The sequence below is a fragment of the Eptatretus burgeri genome, chromosome 10, assembly GCF_056783735.1.
Source record: "Eptatretus burgeri isolate ZD-2024b chromosome 10, Ebu_testis_v1, whole genome shotgun sequence".
Taxonomy (NCBI): domain Eukaryota; kingdom Metazoa; phylum Chordata; class Myxini; order Myxiniformes; family Myxinidae; genus Eptatretus; species Eptatretus burgeri.
Genome location: NC_140970.1, coordinates 768,754 through 784,127, shown reverse-complemented (window position 1 = coordinate 784,127; position 15,374 = coordinate 768,754). Strand labels below are relative to the sequence as shown.

General features: G+C 43.5%; 1 protein-coding gene and 1 long non-coding RNA gene across 2 annotated transcripts in view; one reads left to right on the top strand and one right to left on the bottom strand.

Annotated features, from left to right (window-relative positions):
- LOC147017792 (uncharacterized) overlaps window positions 1–15,374 on the top strand; it is a 77,937-nt gene that overhangs the window by 19,435 nt on the left and 43,128 nt on the right. The window lies entirely within an intron of this gene.
- The window catches only part of LOC147017793 (amine oxidase [flavin-containing]-like), a 97,919-nt gene that overhangs the window by 47,096 nt on the left and 35,449 nt on the right, over window positions 1–15,374 (bottom strand). The window contains exons 2-3 of the mRNA XM_085896789.1: window positions 4,018–4,112; window positions 3,653–3,790 (exon numbers count right to left, since the gene is read on the bottom strand). Of these exons, the coding sequence (XP_085752915.1) occupies window positions 3,653–3,790; window positions 4,018–4,112 (233 nt within the window). The remainder of the gene's footprint in view (window positions 1–3,652; window positions 3,791–4,017; window positions 4,113–15,374) is intronic.

Below are 15,374 nucleotides of genomic sequence, written 5' to 3'. Positions count from 1 at the left end.
CCACCATAGCGGCCATATTGGATTTTGGACCAAGTCCAAAATCTAATGGCATGATCCTTGGACCATACCTAACCCCCCAACAAGTTTCATCGAAATCCGTCGAGGAGTTTTCCGTAATACTGTTCACAAACAAACAAACAAACAAACAGAAAGGGGTGAAAACAGTAACCTCCGATCTTTGATGGCGGAGGTTAAATATCTCTTTTGGGATTGCAGAGTTTATTTAGGATGAGGCTATGTGGTTCATATGCCTTATCGATAGAGCAGCATCTGTCCGAGACTGAAAATTCAAATGCTGGTTTGCACACATCACCTTGAAAGACAGTGGGTACGAGATGACATGGACGAGCAATTGCATGGATACGAGTAAAGGGGAATAACGGAGTGAAGGTGAGCAGAAATTTACTTCCACACACATGATTTGATAATGTCACAACAGTGCAGTGCACAACGATCACATTATCATGATGTCATAATTTTTCCTTCATCTGACATCCACTTAAGGTGGCGACATGATGACATTTTTCCAGTGTTCTCAATTGGACATCGCGTTGACTCAATGAACGCCACTCAGGCTGGTGCCCTTCTCGATGATGTCGCAAAGGGTTGCAAGAGGACAAGCTGGACCAGAGATCTCCAAACTTTGTTGAGGGCATGAACCGTTACCCAAGCCTGAGCTTTTCTACATAATAAGTAATACTGATGTAGGAGAGAATGTATGTAAAGTCTTTCACTCTCTCTATCGGACTTCCACCAACAAATAAGTAGAGCACAATCAGCAGGAGGATCTATGTGCATCGCTTCGTTTTTTTTCAACATTGCGTGCTAGTCCAATGGACTTAGCAGCAGTTTCAACCTTGTGAAGTAGAGGTTCATCTTCGCTTAACACGTCAGAGAGGAGCGCAATGTTGTCAGCAAAGGCTCGATCAGAAATGTGCCGAGCTGGATGTCTGCAACTTCTACGGCGAGAGCTTAGAGTTGTCTTCCATCACAGTTCTTAGGGCGTCATCCAAAGCAATGGTAAACAGGTCAGGAGTGAGCGGATCACCTTGGAGAACTCCAGCGTTGATTTGGAAAGTTGCAGCACGTCATATGAGTGATAATTATTAGTCTCGCCCCGAAGGGGATGCAAGACGATTGCGATGCCTCTGTCTGTGTGTCTGTCTGTGTCTGTCTGTCTGTATATCTGTGTGTGTGTCCACATCTATATATTTTCGCTTTTAAAATGTTTTTCTCTGCAACTGCTTGTCCGATCACAATGCGAAACTTTAAATAGAGGAGGGACTCGCCATGGAGAATATTAAATTGCTAACTCTGACATCACAGGTCACATGATATGGCAGCCATATACATATATATATATATATATATATATATATATATATATATATATATATATATATATATATATATATATTGTATACACTGAGAAGGCTCGTATGAAAGCTATCACACAGAACATACAACAAAGAAAGCAGGAGACAAGAGAGGTAGGAGAGGGAAGGAAAAAACAGTGTGGAACAGAGACATGATAAGATCTGTGGATGGGAGAGGGATGGGGCGGGGTACACAGGGTAATCAAGATGGACACGACAGGGACTTTCAGGAAAAGATTTAGACATTTTCTCCGAAACTGCTCAATGCAAGAAATTGAAACTTTGCATGTCGTGAACTCCCCAAGGGGTATATTATAGTCCGGTAATGATGACATCATCGGTTATGTGGTATTCCAACCATAATTGGTTGAATTGAAATCCTTATCCAAATATCAAACTCTATAAACGTTCATAACCCATGTCAAGAAACTATGATATAATAGGGTGCGTGCATGATTTGGGTATATAGGCCATAATCGCAATAATAGTAACGTGTTCAGTTAAAAATGGGATTTTTGTTCAGGATGAACACGTGAGGTGAGACTATGTGCTCTACGAGCGCCGTTCTACTTAAAATAAATAATTAATGTCGTGCCAAGTTGGAACCAGGAGATAATGATGGTTGTTCTTTTGATCTAATAAAACAGTGATACTCCATGGATACTCCTCCTTACTAGAGGAGAGGATATTGCATTTGGGTCCATTTGTCTGTTTGTTTGTTTGTATGTCAGTTTGTCTGCACAGAACTTGTGTTTTTCTATGCAAATGCTTATTGGATTGAGACGAAACTTTCACCAGAGGTGTGACTACTCATGTAGAATGTTTTAATGATAATTATGATGTCATAGTTCACATGGTATGGCAGCCATGTTAAAAAAAAACAGAAACATTTTGGACCTCTGTATCTCTGAAACTGAACCAAGGAGCCAATTGAAACCGCATGTAGCAAGTACTCCTCATGGGGAATAAGTGTGATTTTTTTTTATGACGTCATAATTGCATATGTAGAACGCTACATCTGATCAGTATGAAAATTTCTGAGGGTCAGATAGGGCTAAAATGGTCCACAGAAATAATTTTGATGACATCATCAGTCACGTGATGCGGCAGCCATTTTTTGTTTGATTTTAAAACCTTCTTCTCTGAAGTGGCTGAACAGATCAAGGCAAAACTTTACATGTATGACCGCCTATCTATGTGGAACAAAGGGTTTACACATATGATATCATAGGTCACCTGGTTTGAGAGCCACATTGGATTTACCCTAAAACCTATAAAACCTCTTCTTCTCCAGAACGGCTGGACAGATCGAGGGAAACTTCACACAAATGTTCCCCAAGCCTTTGGTGTACAAGTTTGTTAAGGAACAATTGATGTCACATGGCTTGGCAGCCATATTGGATTGAAGAAAAATATTAAATAATGTTTTCTCTGGAACCGCTTCATCAATCAACATGAAACTTCAGAATTATGATCTAGTAGTGATGGGAAATAAATGTTTTAAATTTCAACTTGATTGGATGCATGGTCTGGCAACCAGAATTGTTATATATTTTTTAAATCTGGGTTCTTTCTTGGTTTTTTTCTTTTTGAATAAGACTCACTTGGCTGTACCTGGATGGATTTGAGGGTAGAGAAGTAGCAGCTGAAATGTGAATCCTATCCAGGTTCCTCCTGATGACTTCAACTTTGCTTTGCGCTTGTTCGGGTTCCTTCTGATTACTCCAATGCAGGACTGTACCTATTTGGTCTTCCATTTGATTTGAATTGAATTTATTTTAATCCCATTCTAAATTCAATTGAATAATAACAATAAACGTCATGGGCCAGGGTCAGGTATCCGATCAAAGCTTGGTACCCGGTCATCACTGCCAGCAGTTATAAAATGGCAGCTCTAATTGTCTCATAAATTACTTTGCACACCAGTACACAAACGCCACACAAAATACACCACACAAAACAAGTGCTGGCGAGGGTCTACAATCTCTGTTTGCTCTTTTTCTTGTTGTTGTTGTTGTTGTTGTTGTTGTTGTTGTTGTTGTGTAATGAAGTGTTTCTTTTACTGCAGTGTGAAAACTTAGTATATTAAGCATAATCCACACAAAACACTTCATTTGGCTGGTCTTATTCTTTCATAGTGTGTTAGGGTTCGTATGTTGTTCGAGTTTTGCGATTAAACTCCAATTCACAATCTGCTGTTACTGAAGCAAAGACAACAACAGGTAAAACTGGTTTGGGATGGTAAAAGGGTTAAAAATGACAATGCGAAATCTTACATGAACAAAATGAATCGATCGCTCAGTTTCGTTGATCTTGTAGGTCGAAACTCCAAGCTCCTTGACCAAACGCAGAATTCGGTTTTGAGTTGGACCCACATAGGCTCCACCGAGGTCTACGTAACCAAACTGAGGTCCCTGTTAAACCCCATTGAAGGAAGCAGTGGAAAGAACAAGAAACCAAGAAGGGAGTAACATACTTTGTGGTTGGGAACACAGGCTTTTTTTTTTAAGTAAAGTCCAAAGTTAACATTTAAACCAATACCATTAGAAGCAACTGATCAGATCAATTTTATTTCAATAATTACAAAATTACTTGTATTATAATAAAATTCCCCAAGAATATAGTCACAACTGAGACAAACCTTAGTTGTGTAAGTGCGGCCTCCAACCCGGTCACGGGCCTCCAACACCGCAACTTTCACACCATAGCTGCTGAGATGCCGCGCGGCAAACAGCCCTGAAGCAAAGAGATTATTGTAATGCAGGCAATTCACAGTATATTCATTATATTACTTGATACTTCCTCAATGAAACCTGCCCGACTAGCAGTCTCTACAATTACAATGCTGCATTTTAGAAAGGTTTATACAAGATGCTACAAGTACAGCTTATGGGGATGGAGTAGGGGAAGAGTGGGGGGAGAGGGAGAGGTATGGAGTCAAATCCATGTGAATTCTTGACTTGTTACATTCTCAACCGAGAACAGTTGTCGTTCTCGCTTGTTTCACCTCATCTCATCGTTTTTCCAGAGGCACATTGTCCAGGGTGGCCTGAAAGTTGCTTTACCCCTCCCCAGTAAAGCATTCATTCTTGAACTCTTTTAATATCCGGGTTATATTGTGTAGTACTTACAATAATTTATCAGTCACTATATTTGTATGCACTGGGATTAATCACCTGGAGAATACAACTCCCACACAAGATTCACCTCGGCTTAAATCCCCGTGTCCGACAGTAATCTCTCCATTCTGTAACCTGTGTATTCCATGAGCTGCGAGTATCCATGGATGATTAATTGAACTAATCCGGAAATATGCATAAGCAGTCACATAATGCTCATTGTTAGCCCTGTTCATTTTTGTTGTCATACAGAAAACAAAATCCATCAGGTACAAATGCCATATGTTGCTCCTTTTGGATTGGTGTTCCAGTTTCCAAGACAACCACCACTATCACCATAACAACACTTCCTCCTCTAAGCTCACTGTAACTGCTTTAATTTCTGTCAAGATTTCCCCATTTCCACTGCTATGAATATAGGTCAACACACGTCATTCATTGTTACAAAAAAGCTCAACGTAGCAGCGTCTCATTCTTTTGGTAGACATTATGCAGCTGAAGTATCCAGCAAACAATACGCTGGCTCTGCAAAGGTAGTGCATATTATGCGATGCGAGTAGGGTGTTACTCATGGAGAGAGGTAGATGGTGTGAGCATACCGACAGGTACGACTGAACCACGACGTAAAGGATTGTTTTGAGGATACATTTGCCAAAAGATTAAGTAAGACTGGTGGGGACTTGTAATACCCTCTAATAATAAGACTTGCTCGGCGCGACATGATACACGTTTACACAAAGAATTTACATCCCCTCCGCACCCTTCCCCCCATCCCCGCCCAAGACCACTGACGAAGATAAAACACCCCGATACATTATTCGGGGTCATGCTAATCCTATGTAGCAAGTCTGAATGTAATCGTTTGGAAGTGTCGGAGTAGTGTGACAAACAAACAAACAAACAAACACACAAACACACAAACACACACCAATCCATCACTAGTTCTTCAAAAATACACGGTGACACACTCGATTCTGGTTCCTGTTTACCTTTCCGTCCACACCACCAAGTTACGTGAACCACATTGTGAAGAGACAACTTCTGATGAGCAAATCCTTTAGATGTTCAAATTTTGGTACTCAAGAAACAGCTTGTTGTGGTCAACTTAATGACAGATTACCTCGATTAACAGCTTACATTGATTGGTCATTTAATAACTTTTATCGGTGATCAGGTCACTGCTCCCTGTATACCCTGGTCCATGGGGTGAGGCTGAGATGAAGAAGTGGAAGGAGGAGGTAGAGAGAGAGAGAGAGGTTTGTGAACAATAATAAAACCGTGACTGACTGTATAGTTTAAATTTAAAGAATGGCAAGGAATGTTCTTTTCTTGCAATGAAAAACGTTCATTTTGTGTAACTTTTCTTGCACTTCAGGAAGTCTCATTTCCATTATCTATCCACCAATTGGATAACAATCCCCATGCCTTAACAACAACAACAACAACAACAACAACAACAACAACAACAACAAAAAAAAAAAAAACAGGGGATATTGTAATCTGCTCCGTCTGTCTGTCTATCTGTCAATCCGTCCGTCCATCCGTTACACGATCTCCTCCTAAAAGGTTGAGCAGAAATCCAACAAACTTGGTGGTTATGATCACTACATACCAATAAGGTGCGAAAGCAGTATCAATTTAGGCCCCACTCCCTAGTTCCTCCATGATGGGATCAAATACCCCAAAATTAAATTACGGGCACATTAAAAAAAAAAATTTCATGAAACTTTGTAAATGCAATCAACATTGGGGGACGTATGAAATGTGTAACGATTTTTGGGATTTGACCCCTGGTTCATGTCCCAGGGGGTGAGGACTTCGGGTCACAACGGTCAAAATAGAAGATTTTTTTTTTAATTTCTTTTTCATATTGGATCATTCCTGGTTGAACTTTTTGCCGTCTTTCAATTTGCTTTATGTGGGAAAGTGTGGGGACTTGGATGACGTGCTCTTGGCTTCGCTCTGGTTTGAACCTTGTGGTGGAGTTGAGTTGTGGTTGCATTCCGGAACCATCCTTTGTTTTTTGTTCCAACAATCATGCGATAACAATCTTCCCGTCGAGGGTGGAGCGCCTCCAAGGCAGCGTTCTGGTCTCTTTTTTTCTTTTTTCCTTTTCCCGATCTTCATCAATGATCCGACTCTCTGGAAAATCCTCTGGATCTATTTGCTGATGACTCCACCCTCTGCCATGTCATCTCTCATCCTTCAGAAAGGTAGGCTGCAACCTCTTCCCTCTCTTCAGACCTTGAAAAATTTTTTTTGTAATCACAAGCTGGTCAAAACACTTGGAATATGTTTTTCAACCCTGAAAAATCTCACACCCTCACAATCTCTCCAAAAGGACCGTCTGGCAAACCCTCCTATCTACTTTCTTAACAATCCTCTTGAGGAAGTTCAGTCATTCAAACTCCTGGGTCTCACTATCAGCCATGACCATTCTTGGGAAAATCACATTTTCAAAGTTGGCATTCAAAGCCAGCCGCTGACTGAGCTCCTCCGTTGAACAAAGTCCTTCCTTGGCATACCTGAACTCCTATCCACCTACAAGGCCTTCCTTTGCAGCTTGATGGAGTACTGCTCTCTCCTTTGGCCTGGCTCCCCTGCCTCACACCTTGCTCAGCTTGACAATGTAGAAACCGAAGCCTTCAAGATTATTGGAATCTATGCACTGAAGCTGAAGTCTGTGGGCTTATCACTTCACCATCGCAGATAGGTCGGTGGTCCCTCTGTCTTATACCGCCTCCTTTCTGGTCTTGCACCCTCTGCTCTTTCCATGCTTTTTTCCTCCCCAGGTTTATACAGGGCCAACACGATCCACCATGAAGCCCCTCGTGGTGAAATTACCTATATCCCGAATCACTACTCACCTCCACTCCTTTGTTCCTCTTTTTTTTTCCACCAGTGGAATGAACTTCCATATCTTCTTCAATCTCATTCTTCCCTCTCAGTCTTCAAGACAGCTGTTCACCGCCATCTCAGATCGTCCCCAATCCAAAACCATGATATTTTCTACCCTCATTAACCCCCACCCAATCCCTTATCATTCCAATTTTCCAGTTTTCTCTCCTTGGAGTTTTATTCTGTAAACAACTTGTCCACCCCATGCATGAGTGTTTTGGGTCCTCTTTGTGTCTGTTACGTCCTGATCCGTTCACTTTTCTCACTCTTCCATTGGACCATACTCTGTGCAGAGTGTTGGTGCTGCTTCAGCAGTCTCCTTGGCTATTGGACACAATCCTGGACGGGTCGCCACTCCGACACAGGACACCAGCATGCTGGCACTCATTTTGGCGACCTCGGAAGGATGACAAGTCGAGTTAAACCCACCTGGTATTAATTCAACAACTGAGCGGGATTTGAACTCAGGACCCTCGGATCCAAAGCTCACCACCCTAACCATCAAGCCAATACCAGCCATACTCTTCCATGAGCCTTGACTATGGAAACAAAAACAAAAACAAAATGCTGGCTGACGGGGTTTTCCGCCCATCCGAGGACCAGCACACCCATTGATGAATCACCCTGCCTGCGAAACACCGAGATGACAGTTTACAGTTGGGCTGTGACCCAGGATCGATGGCTTTGAGGCGAATGTGCGTATGTATTTCAACAAGGGTAAAATGTCAACATACTAAGTGAGGACACAGTTGGAAACAACAAGCAAGGGAAGGAAGAAACAGGAAAAAGAGGAGAGAGAGGCTGGGGAAAACAGTTTTCCATCACATTTCTCCCTACTTCTGCTACTTACTGTGTCTTGGATGCTTTATTGTTATTTTTCTTTCCTGTATTTTGTTTTTCTTTATATAACCTTCCCTTAGCCCCTTACCTTGGTCAGGTTAGGTAGGGGAGCATGCGCCGGACCAGCGTGTCGCTGCGTTCAATTTCCGTGGGTACTCCAGGGGCTTCCATCTGGCCATCTCCCAGGCAGATGCCGAGCCCATCCCCATCTCCTTGATGTGCTGATCAACCTGCTGCAACCATGAGGCACGCGGTCGGCCCATTGGCCACCGCAACTCACGAGGCTCCCTCGCTGAGGAATCTGGTGATCAGTTTCAGGAAAATGAGCCACATGTCCAGACAGCTGCAGCTGATGCTCAGGGACAATGCAGGTATCAAATCTCATTTGAGTCTCTCAGCAACTGCTCGTTGGACACAACGTCCAACCAGCAATAGCCAAGGATTCTCCGAAGAGACCTGGTACCAAAGGAATTAAGTCTCCGTCTCAGATCCTTGGTCAGAGTCCAAGTCTCATATCCGTAGAGCAAGACTGGAAGCACCAAGGACCTGAAGACTCAGACAGCCAGCAGAGACATGAATATCACTGCCAAGGTAAGTGAATCTCTCTGTGACCTCAACATCCTCACCACAAACAGGTTCAGATAAGATAGCAGCATCCAAGATGTCACTGAAAGCCTGGATCTTGGTTTTGACCCAGGAAACCCATAATCCCAGCAGCTCCGACTCCTCATTCAACAACTTGAGGGCCCCCAAAAGGATATCCAGAGTCTCTGCAATGATGACTGCATTATCTACGAAATCAAGGTCAGAGATATTGACATTCCCAAACGATGCACCACAACTTGATCTCTCCAACATCCTCCCCAGAATCCAGTCCACACAAGTGCTGAAAAGTGTGGGGGCCAGTACACACCCCTGACGAACTCCAGTAACAACTGGAAATAAGTCAGAGATGGTACCACCACATCTCACAGCACTCTCAGTACCAGAGTAATGTTCAGACATCAGATCGATCCGTTTTGGTGGCACCCTACGAAGACCAAGAATCCTTAAGAGGGCATCCCGATTCACTGAATCAAACGCTTTACAGAGATCAACATAGGCTGCAAGCAGCCCCTGCAGAAATTCTCGTCTGCGTTCGGTGAGGACACGAAGAGCAAGGATACGGTCAATCGGTGACCTCTTTGGTGTAAAGCCTGATGCTCTGGGCGCTGGTGCTCAAGCGGATGGTGGCGAACCCTATCAAGAATTATCTGAGCAAAGACTGTGACCAGCACTAAGAACAGCGTCACCCCTTGGTGGTTGTTGCAGTCCTGGCAACCACCCTTCCCTTTGCAGAGAGGAACAACAAGGCCCCTCTTCCAGTCAGTTGGGATGATGCCTTTGTTCCAGGCAGAGCACAAAACTGCATACAATGACACGAGTGCAGCATTTCCACCAGCCTTGAGAAGTTCAGCATGGATACCATGAATCCCAGGAGCTTTACCCCATTTCAACCAGTTCACCGCAGCCTGTGGTTCCACAAATGAAGGTGGATCAGACTTGATTGGAGGGTCAGTAATAGTGATAGTAGCAACCCTGACATCCAATTCAACAGCTGGTGGATTAGCCTGGTACAGCCGCTCAAAGTAACCGGCCCAGCGGGCCTTCACTCCGGATTCCTCTGTCAAGAGCCTACCACCTTAAGCTCTAACTACAGTACACCGAGGGATGGGCTTGGAGGAACGCAATGCATGCATTCCCCTGTAAGCAGGATGAGAATCACCTGACCACACGTGATGCTCCACTGCCTCACAGATTCCTCACACATAGGCCTCCTTACCCACCCTCAGCACATGTACAGTTTTACGCCACAGCTCCCTGAACAGCTCAGCTCTACCATTCAGCCTGGCCCTGTACTGCGACTCTGGTCAAAGGTATCCAGTGCCACTTGAGACGCAAAATTCTTCTTCACCCTATGGTGAGCGTTTCCTCAATTATCATTGGGGTCAGCTTATTCGACACAGCTACAGCAACTCCTTGGGCATGGTAACCATCAGAGCAACCAGACCAGTAGTAGGTGAAACCACCCACCATGATCTCACCACAATCCAGTCTCCGAATCTCAGAGAGTGCTGCTATTCCGATGGTCGAACGCTCGAGCTCAGATGATAACAGAGACAGGTGATCATTGTCTCTTAGGAAAAGGACATTCCAGGCACCCACTCGAGTGGACCGCCTCAGATTAACCCAAGGAGAACACCTTCTGGGGGATGACACCTCAGCACCACCCCGACACACACTATTGCAATCTGATCTGGGAAGGTTACCCCACGGTTTTCCTCTTATCAGAAAAAACTGTGGGTCCCGAACGCTTTGCCCCAATCCCATCATCTGATGAGCTACCCTGCGAAGGGAAGCTGCACAGGAGGTACTCCCACAGAGTCAGTTTTCAATTTTCTTTGTGTTTTGTGGAGTGAAGGGTTTTGCAATGGCTGGAGTGCGAATCTTGCCACCGGCCTCTTTAAAAAAAGTAACCTAACTGTAGGAGGACGCCCACAGACACAGTTGGGCACTAGATATGGATGGCTGCTGGCTCACAAGAAGTTCCTCCACCATTTGACAGGTTTTGTATTTTATCCTGATGGGTGTCTATATCCATACGCACTCCTCACCAGGAAATCTGGTTGGGGAGACGGTTTCGTCGCTGACATGAAACAGGCTAGTACAGGTGTACATGGTACCTGTCGCAAGTCAAAGATCTAATATTGCCTGACCTGACAATATCTGGCCTAACCTGACCTTACCTGGAATGGCTTTATACCTTGTTTGGGGCAATTTCCATCAAAAAAAAAATTAAAAAGTAATTTGCAAGTCAGATAGTTGAGTTAGGTGGGGTTAGTAGGGGTAGAGAAGATTGTAGGAATGGGTGGGGGATAACACGAGATGGCAGTGCACCGCTTGCTTGAAGTCCTGGAAGGAAGAGCCCGATTGAACAGTCTTCTAAAAGGAGTTCCACAAAAGGGAGAAAAGAGGACCAAAGGAGCTGAGGTTGGCAGAAAGGCTGGAATATACCAAGGAGGGTGTCATTGGAAACTAGGAAGTAATCTGCTATCTCAACCCTCCGACCCTTTGCAGCGACCCCGCGATGCATGTGGAACGAAGAACAATATCGATGTGTCAGCAGACAGGTAGAACAATGGATGGAATCAAGAGGAAATTGATTGGGGTATTCTAACAGCCGTGGGATGAAGGAGAAGTTGACGTTTTGGGTGTTAATCTTTCATCAGGGCAAAAAAAGAGCCGTTAACCTTCTCTTATGCTCCAATGAAGGGTTACCACCCAAATCATCGGCTTCTCCTTGCTTGCCACGGCAGTTAGCATGCATAAATCAATGTGCTGCTGATTTCATCCACTGTAACTCAAAGTGGAATGCGTTCTTCCAATGGACTGTGTGAACTTACAGGTCAGCAATGGAAGAATTCAAACGCTCTTCTCCTCTCTTGGCTTACTTCCTCTCCGGTGGCTCTTTAACCATGAGCCTACATTATTTTTTGTCCATGGTTCATCCAAACTGTGTGCAGTTTATGGAGCAGCCACACAACATGCCCTTCTGATTCCAGCAGTCAATTCCCACTTTAGAAAGGCGACGGTCTCTTCCATCCTAAGTAAAGCTTATCAGTCTCAGTCTCAGTCTCTCTCTCGAGCCTGAGTGGTCCTTCTAGATGGGCCAGGATTAAAATCACACCTTCTCTTGCTAAGTGCTAAGTTGCAGCTGCGATTTCAGACACATTGCCACGTTAATAGCGATTGGCAGCCAGAACGGACGATGTGTGAGTCGAAGTTGACCTTTCCCCATTTACTCAATATGCCCAGTCGATCTAACTAGATAGCAAAAATGACTGCCGACACTTTAAAACTTTTGCAAGCAAATTCCATGCAGAGTAAATAATTAATCGATAAGTCAGCAAGTTTGCTTTGGCGGTTTGTTTATGGTTCCCCGCAGAAAGGCAGTTTCGGTGGTGCCAAAAACACTCGTGGAAAAGATTACACGAGATGTTTTGCCTTTGTCTTTCAGGTGGTAGTCAGAGCAGGAATTTCTAACTTGTTGATGATGCTGGTGATAACTCGCCTTCTCTACACAGAAGACACCATGGACCTTTAACGTCCACCAGCTACCGCGAGCAGATGTGATACCGGCAGTGACGTCCATCTGAGGGAAAGCACAGTTTTTTGTGATGCAACATTGTGTGTGCAGAGTACCATTGTGATCGTTTATCATCTTGTCATGAACCTAATCCAGACTAGAAATGTCATGAACCTAAAAGCAAATAATCTGCCTCTGAACCATCCTGTCTGATTGATTAAGCAATGGTGGAAGAGGGCCACACCCTTTACAGAGCGTTGGGGCTATCAAAGCGGGTCAAGCATGCTTGTTTGGCCATAAAACAACCTTGAACAGGCCACCAGTACGTGGCAAGCTTACGCAGTCATTCCGGATTCCGGAAACACATCCTCACACCAAGCAAACTACATTTCCAATACTATAATTTCTACAAACAGTATTAAAAAACTGGATTGTCCAATTAATATTTCTTATACCGAGGAATGACCTTGGGTTGGCCTGTTAGTGTTCACATATAAGTATCTATGCCTGGTGTTGGCTTAATGGTTCGGGTGGTGGGCTTTGGATCCTTGGGTCCTGAGTTCAAATCCCGCTCAGCTGTTGAATTAATACCAGGTGGGGTTAACTCGGCCTGTCATCCTTCTCAGGTCGGCAAAATGAGTGCCAGCATGCTGGTGTACTGTGTCGGAGTGGTGACCCGTCCAGGATTGTGCCCATTAGCCAAGGAGACTGCTAAAGCAGCACCAACCCTCTGCACAGAGTATGGTCCAAAAGGCCATAAGCATCTGGTTCATAACATAAAATAATTAAAGTTCATAAAAACTATGTATTTGTACATTGTCGACCTTTGTCCTTGTCACTTATTAAAACTAGCAAAGGATCCACCCTCCGGGTGAGTCAAGTTTGCACATGACTTGCTGAAAAAGTATAGTCTGTATTTTGCAAGAAGCCTACAGACGTTTGCTTGGTTTTTACCTCAAAGTTTCGAGATGGTCTAAAGATCTAAATGGTCAAGGGTCCAAGTTGCCGAATATGTCTAAAGGGTGTAAGGGGTCTAAATGGTGTTAATATCTTAGGGGTCTAAAGAGAGTCAAGCGACTTAAAGGGTGTAAAAGTCTAAAGGGACTGTGAGGTCTGAAGGGTATAAAAGGTCTCAAGGTGGAAAGGGTTAAATGTGTCCAAAGTGTTGAAAGGGTCTTAAAAAAAAAAAAATAATAATAAATAAATAAATAAAAAACCTTCCCATTTTCGCTTTTGCACTTCCTTGGAGTTCCCTTAGTGTCCATGCAAAGTTTCAGGCTGCTAGGTTTTATGATTTTGGAATTATGGAGGAGACACACACACTGACACACTGTCATTTATTATTATAGACTAGCAAATCCACCCACAACTTTGGTGATGGGAATACTGAGAGAGAGGGGGGAGAGAAAGAGGAGGGAGAGAGGGAAGGCAGCACGTGCAGGTGAGAGGGTTATATGGTGACCTTCACTCCCGGAAGCCACGCCTCACCCTGGAGATATAAATGGCAGTGAATTCAATGGAACTGGAGAGATAAATGGCAGTCCCTGTGGTGTCCATCTTGTTTATCCCGTGTACCCCGCCCCAATCCCGCTCCCTTCCACAGATCTCCTCATGTGTCTATTCCCCACTGTTTTTTGCTTCCCTTTCCCATCCCTCTTGTCTCTTGCTCCCCTTGTTATACATTCTGTATGTTGGCTCTTATACGAGCCTTGACATTGTATACATATATTTTTTTAAAGGAGTCGAAGGGGTCTTGAAGGTCTCAGGAATCTTCGGGGTCTTTGGAGTGTAACGGATCTTAGGGATTATTAGGGGTCCTGGGGGTCTTAAGTTTCTTGGGGTGTTTAGGTGGCTTCAGGGTGTTTATGGGTTTTAAGGTTCTGGGGTCTTAATGGTCTGAGGAGGTTTCAAAGGGTCTTGAGGGTCTATAGGTATGGCAGGGTCTAAGGGGTCCAAAGGATGTAAATGTCTAATGGTGTCTAAAGGGTCTTAATTCTCTTCAAAGGTCTTAGACCTTTGTTTCTCAACCTTTTTTGTCCCACGCCCCACTTTGATTTTCAAAAAAAATTGTACGCCCCACCATGATTGGAGACACCACCGTATATATACTACATATGTATTCAAAAGATTTTATTAAAACTTTCTTGCAAATTTTATTAAATTGCTACTCACTTCAATGGGAGCCCTTCGCCTGCCCCTGCCGCTGCCCCCAGATCCCCACGTTTCGTGATTTCCAGTCGATTTCTCTTAGCTTGCAGCAAATCGGTAACAACACTAAATCCACATTCGACTAAATAAGATGATGGAAAATGTATCAATACTTCCCTTGCCAAAGTAGTCGAGTTTGGGTATTTCTTTTCGCTCTCCTCAGACAGCCACATCATGGTTCCCTTTATCTTGAAAAGAGTTTTCACAGACTCATCTTGTTATGAATAACTCACATAACTCATCTTGTTGCAACTCTTATAACTCCTCATGTTATGAACAACTCACATAAATCATATTGTTATGAACAATTCGCATAACTCCTCATGTTATGAATAACTCATCTTGTTATGAACAACTCGCATAACTCATCTTGTTATGAATAACTCACATAACTCATCTTGTAATGAATAACTCGCATAACTCCTCATGTTATGAATAACTCGCATAACTCCTCATGTTATGAATAACTCGCATAACTCCTCATGTTATGAATAACTCGCATAACTCCTCATGTTATGAATAACTCGCATAACTCATCTTGTTATGAACAACTCGCATAACTCATCTTGTTATGAACAACTCGCATAACTCCTCATGTTATGAATAACTCATCTTGTTATGAACAACTCATCTTGTTATGAACAACTCGCATAACTCATCTTGTTATGAACAACTCGCATAACTCCTCATGTTATGAATAACTCGCATAACTCCTCATGTTATGAATAACTCGCATAACTCATCTTGTTGTGAATAACTCGCATAACTCATCTTGTTATGAACAACTCACATAACTCCTCATGTTAT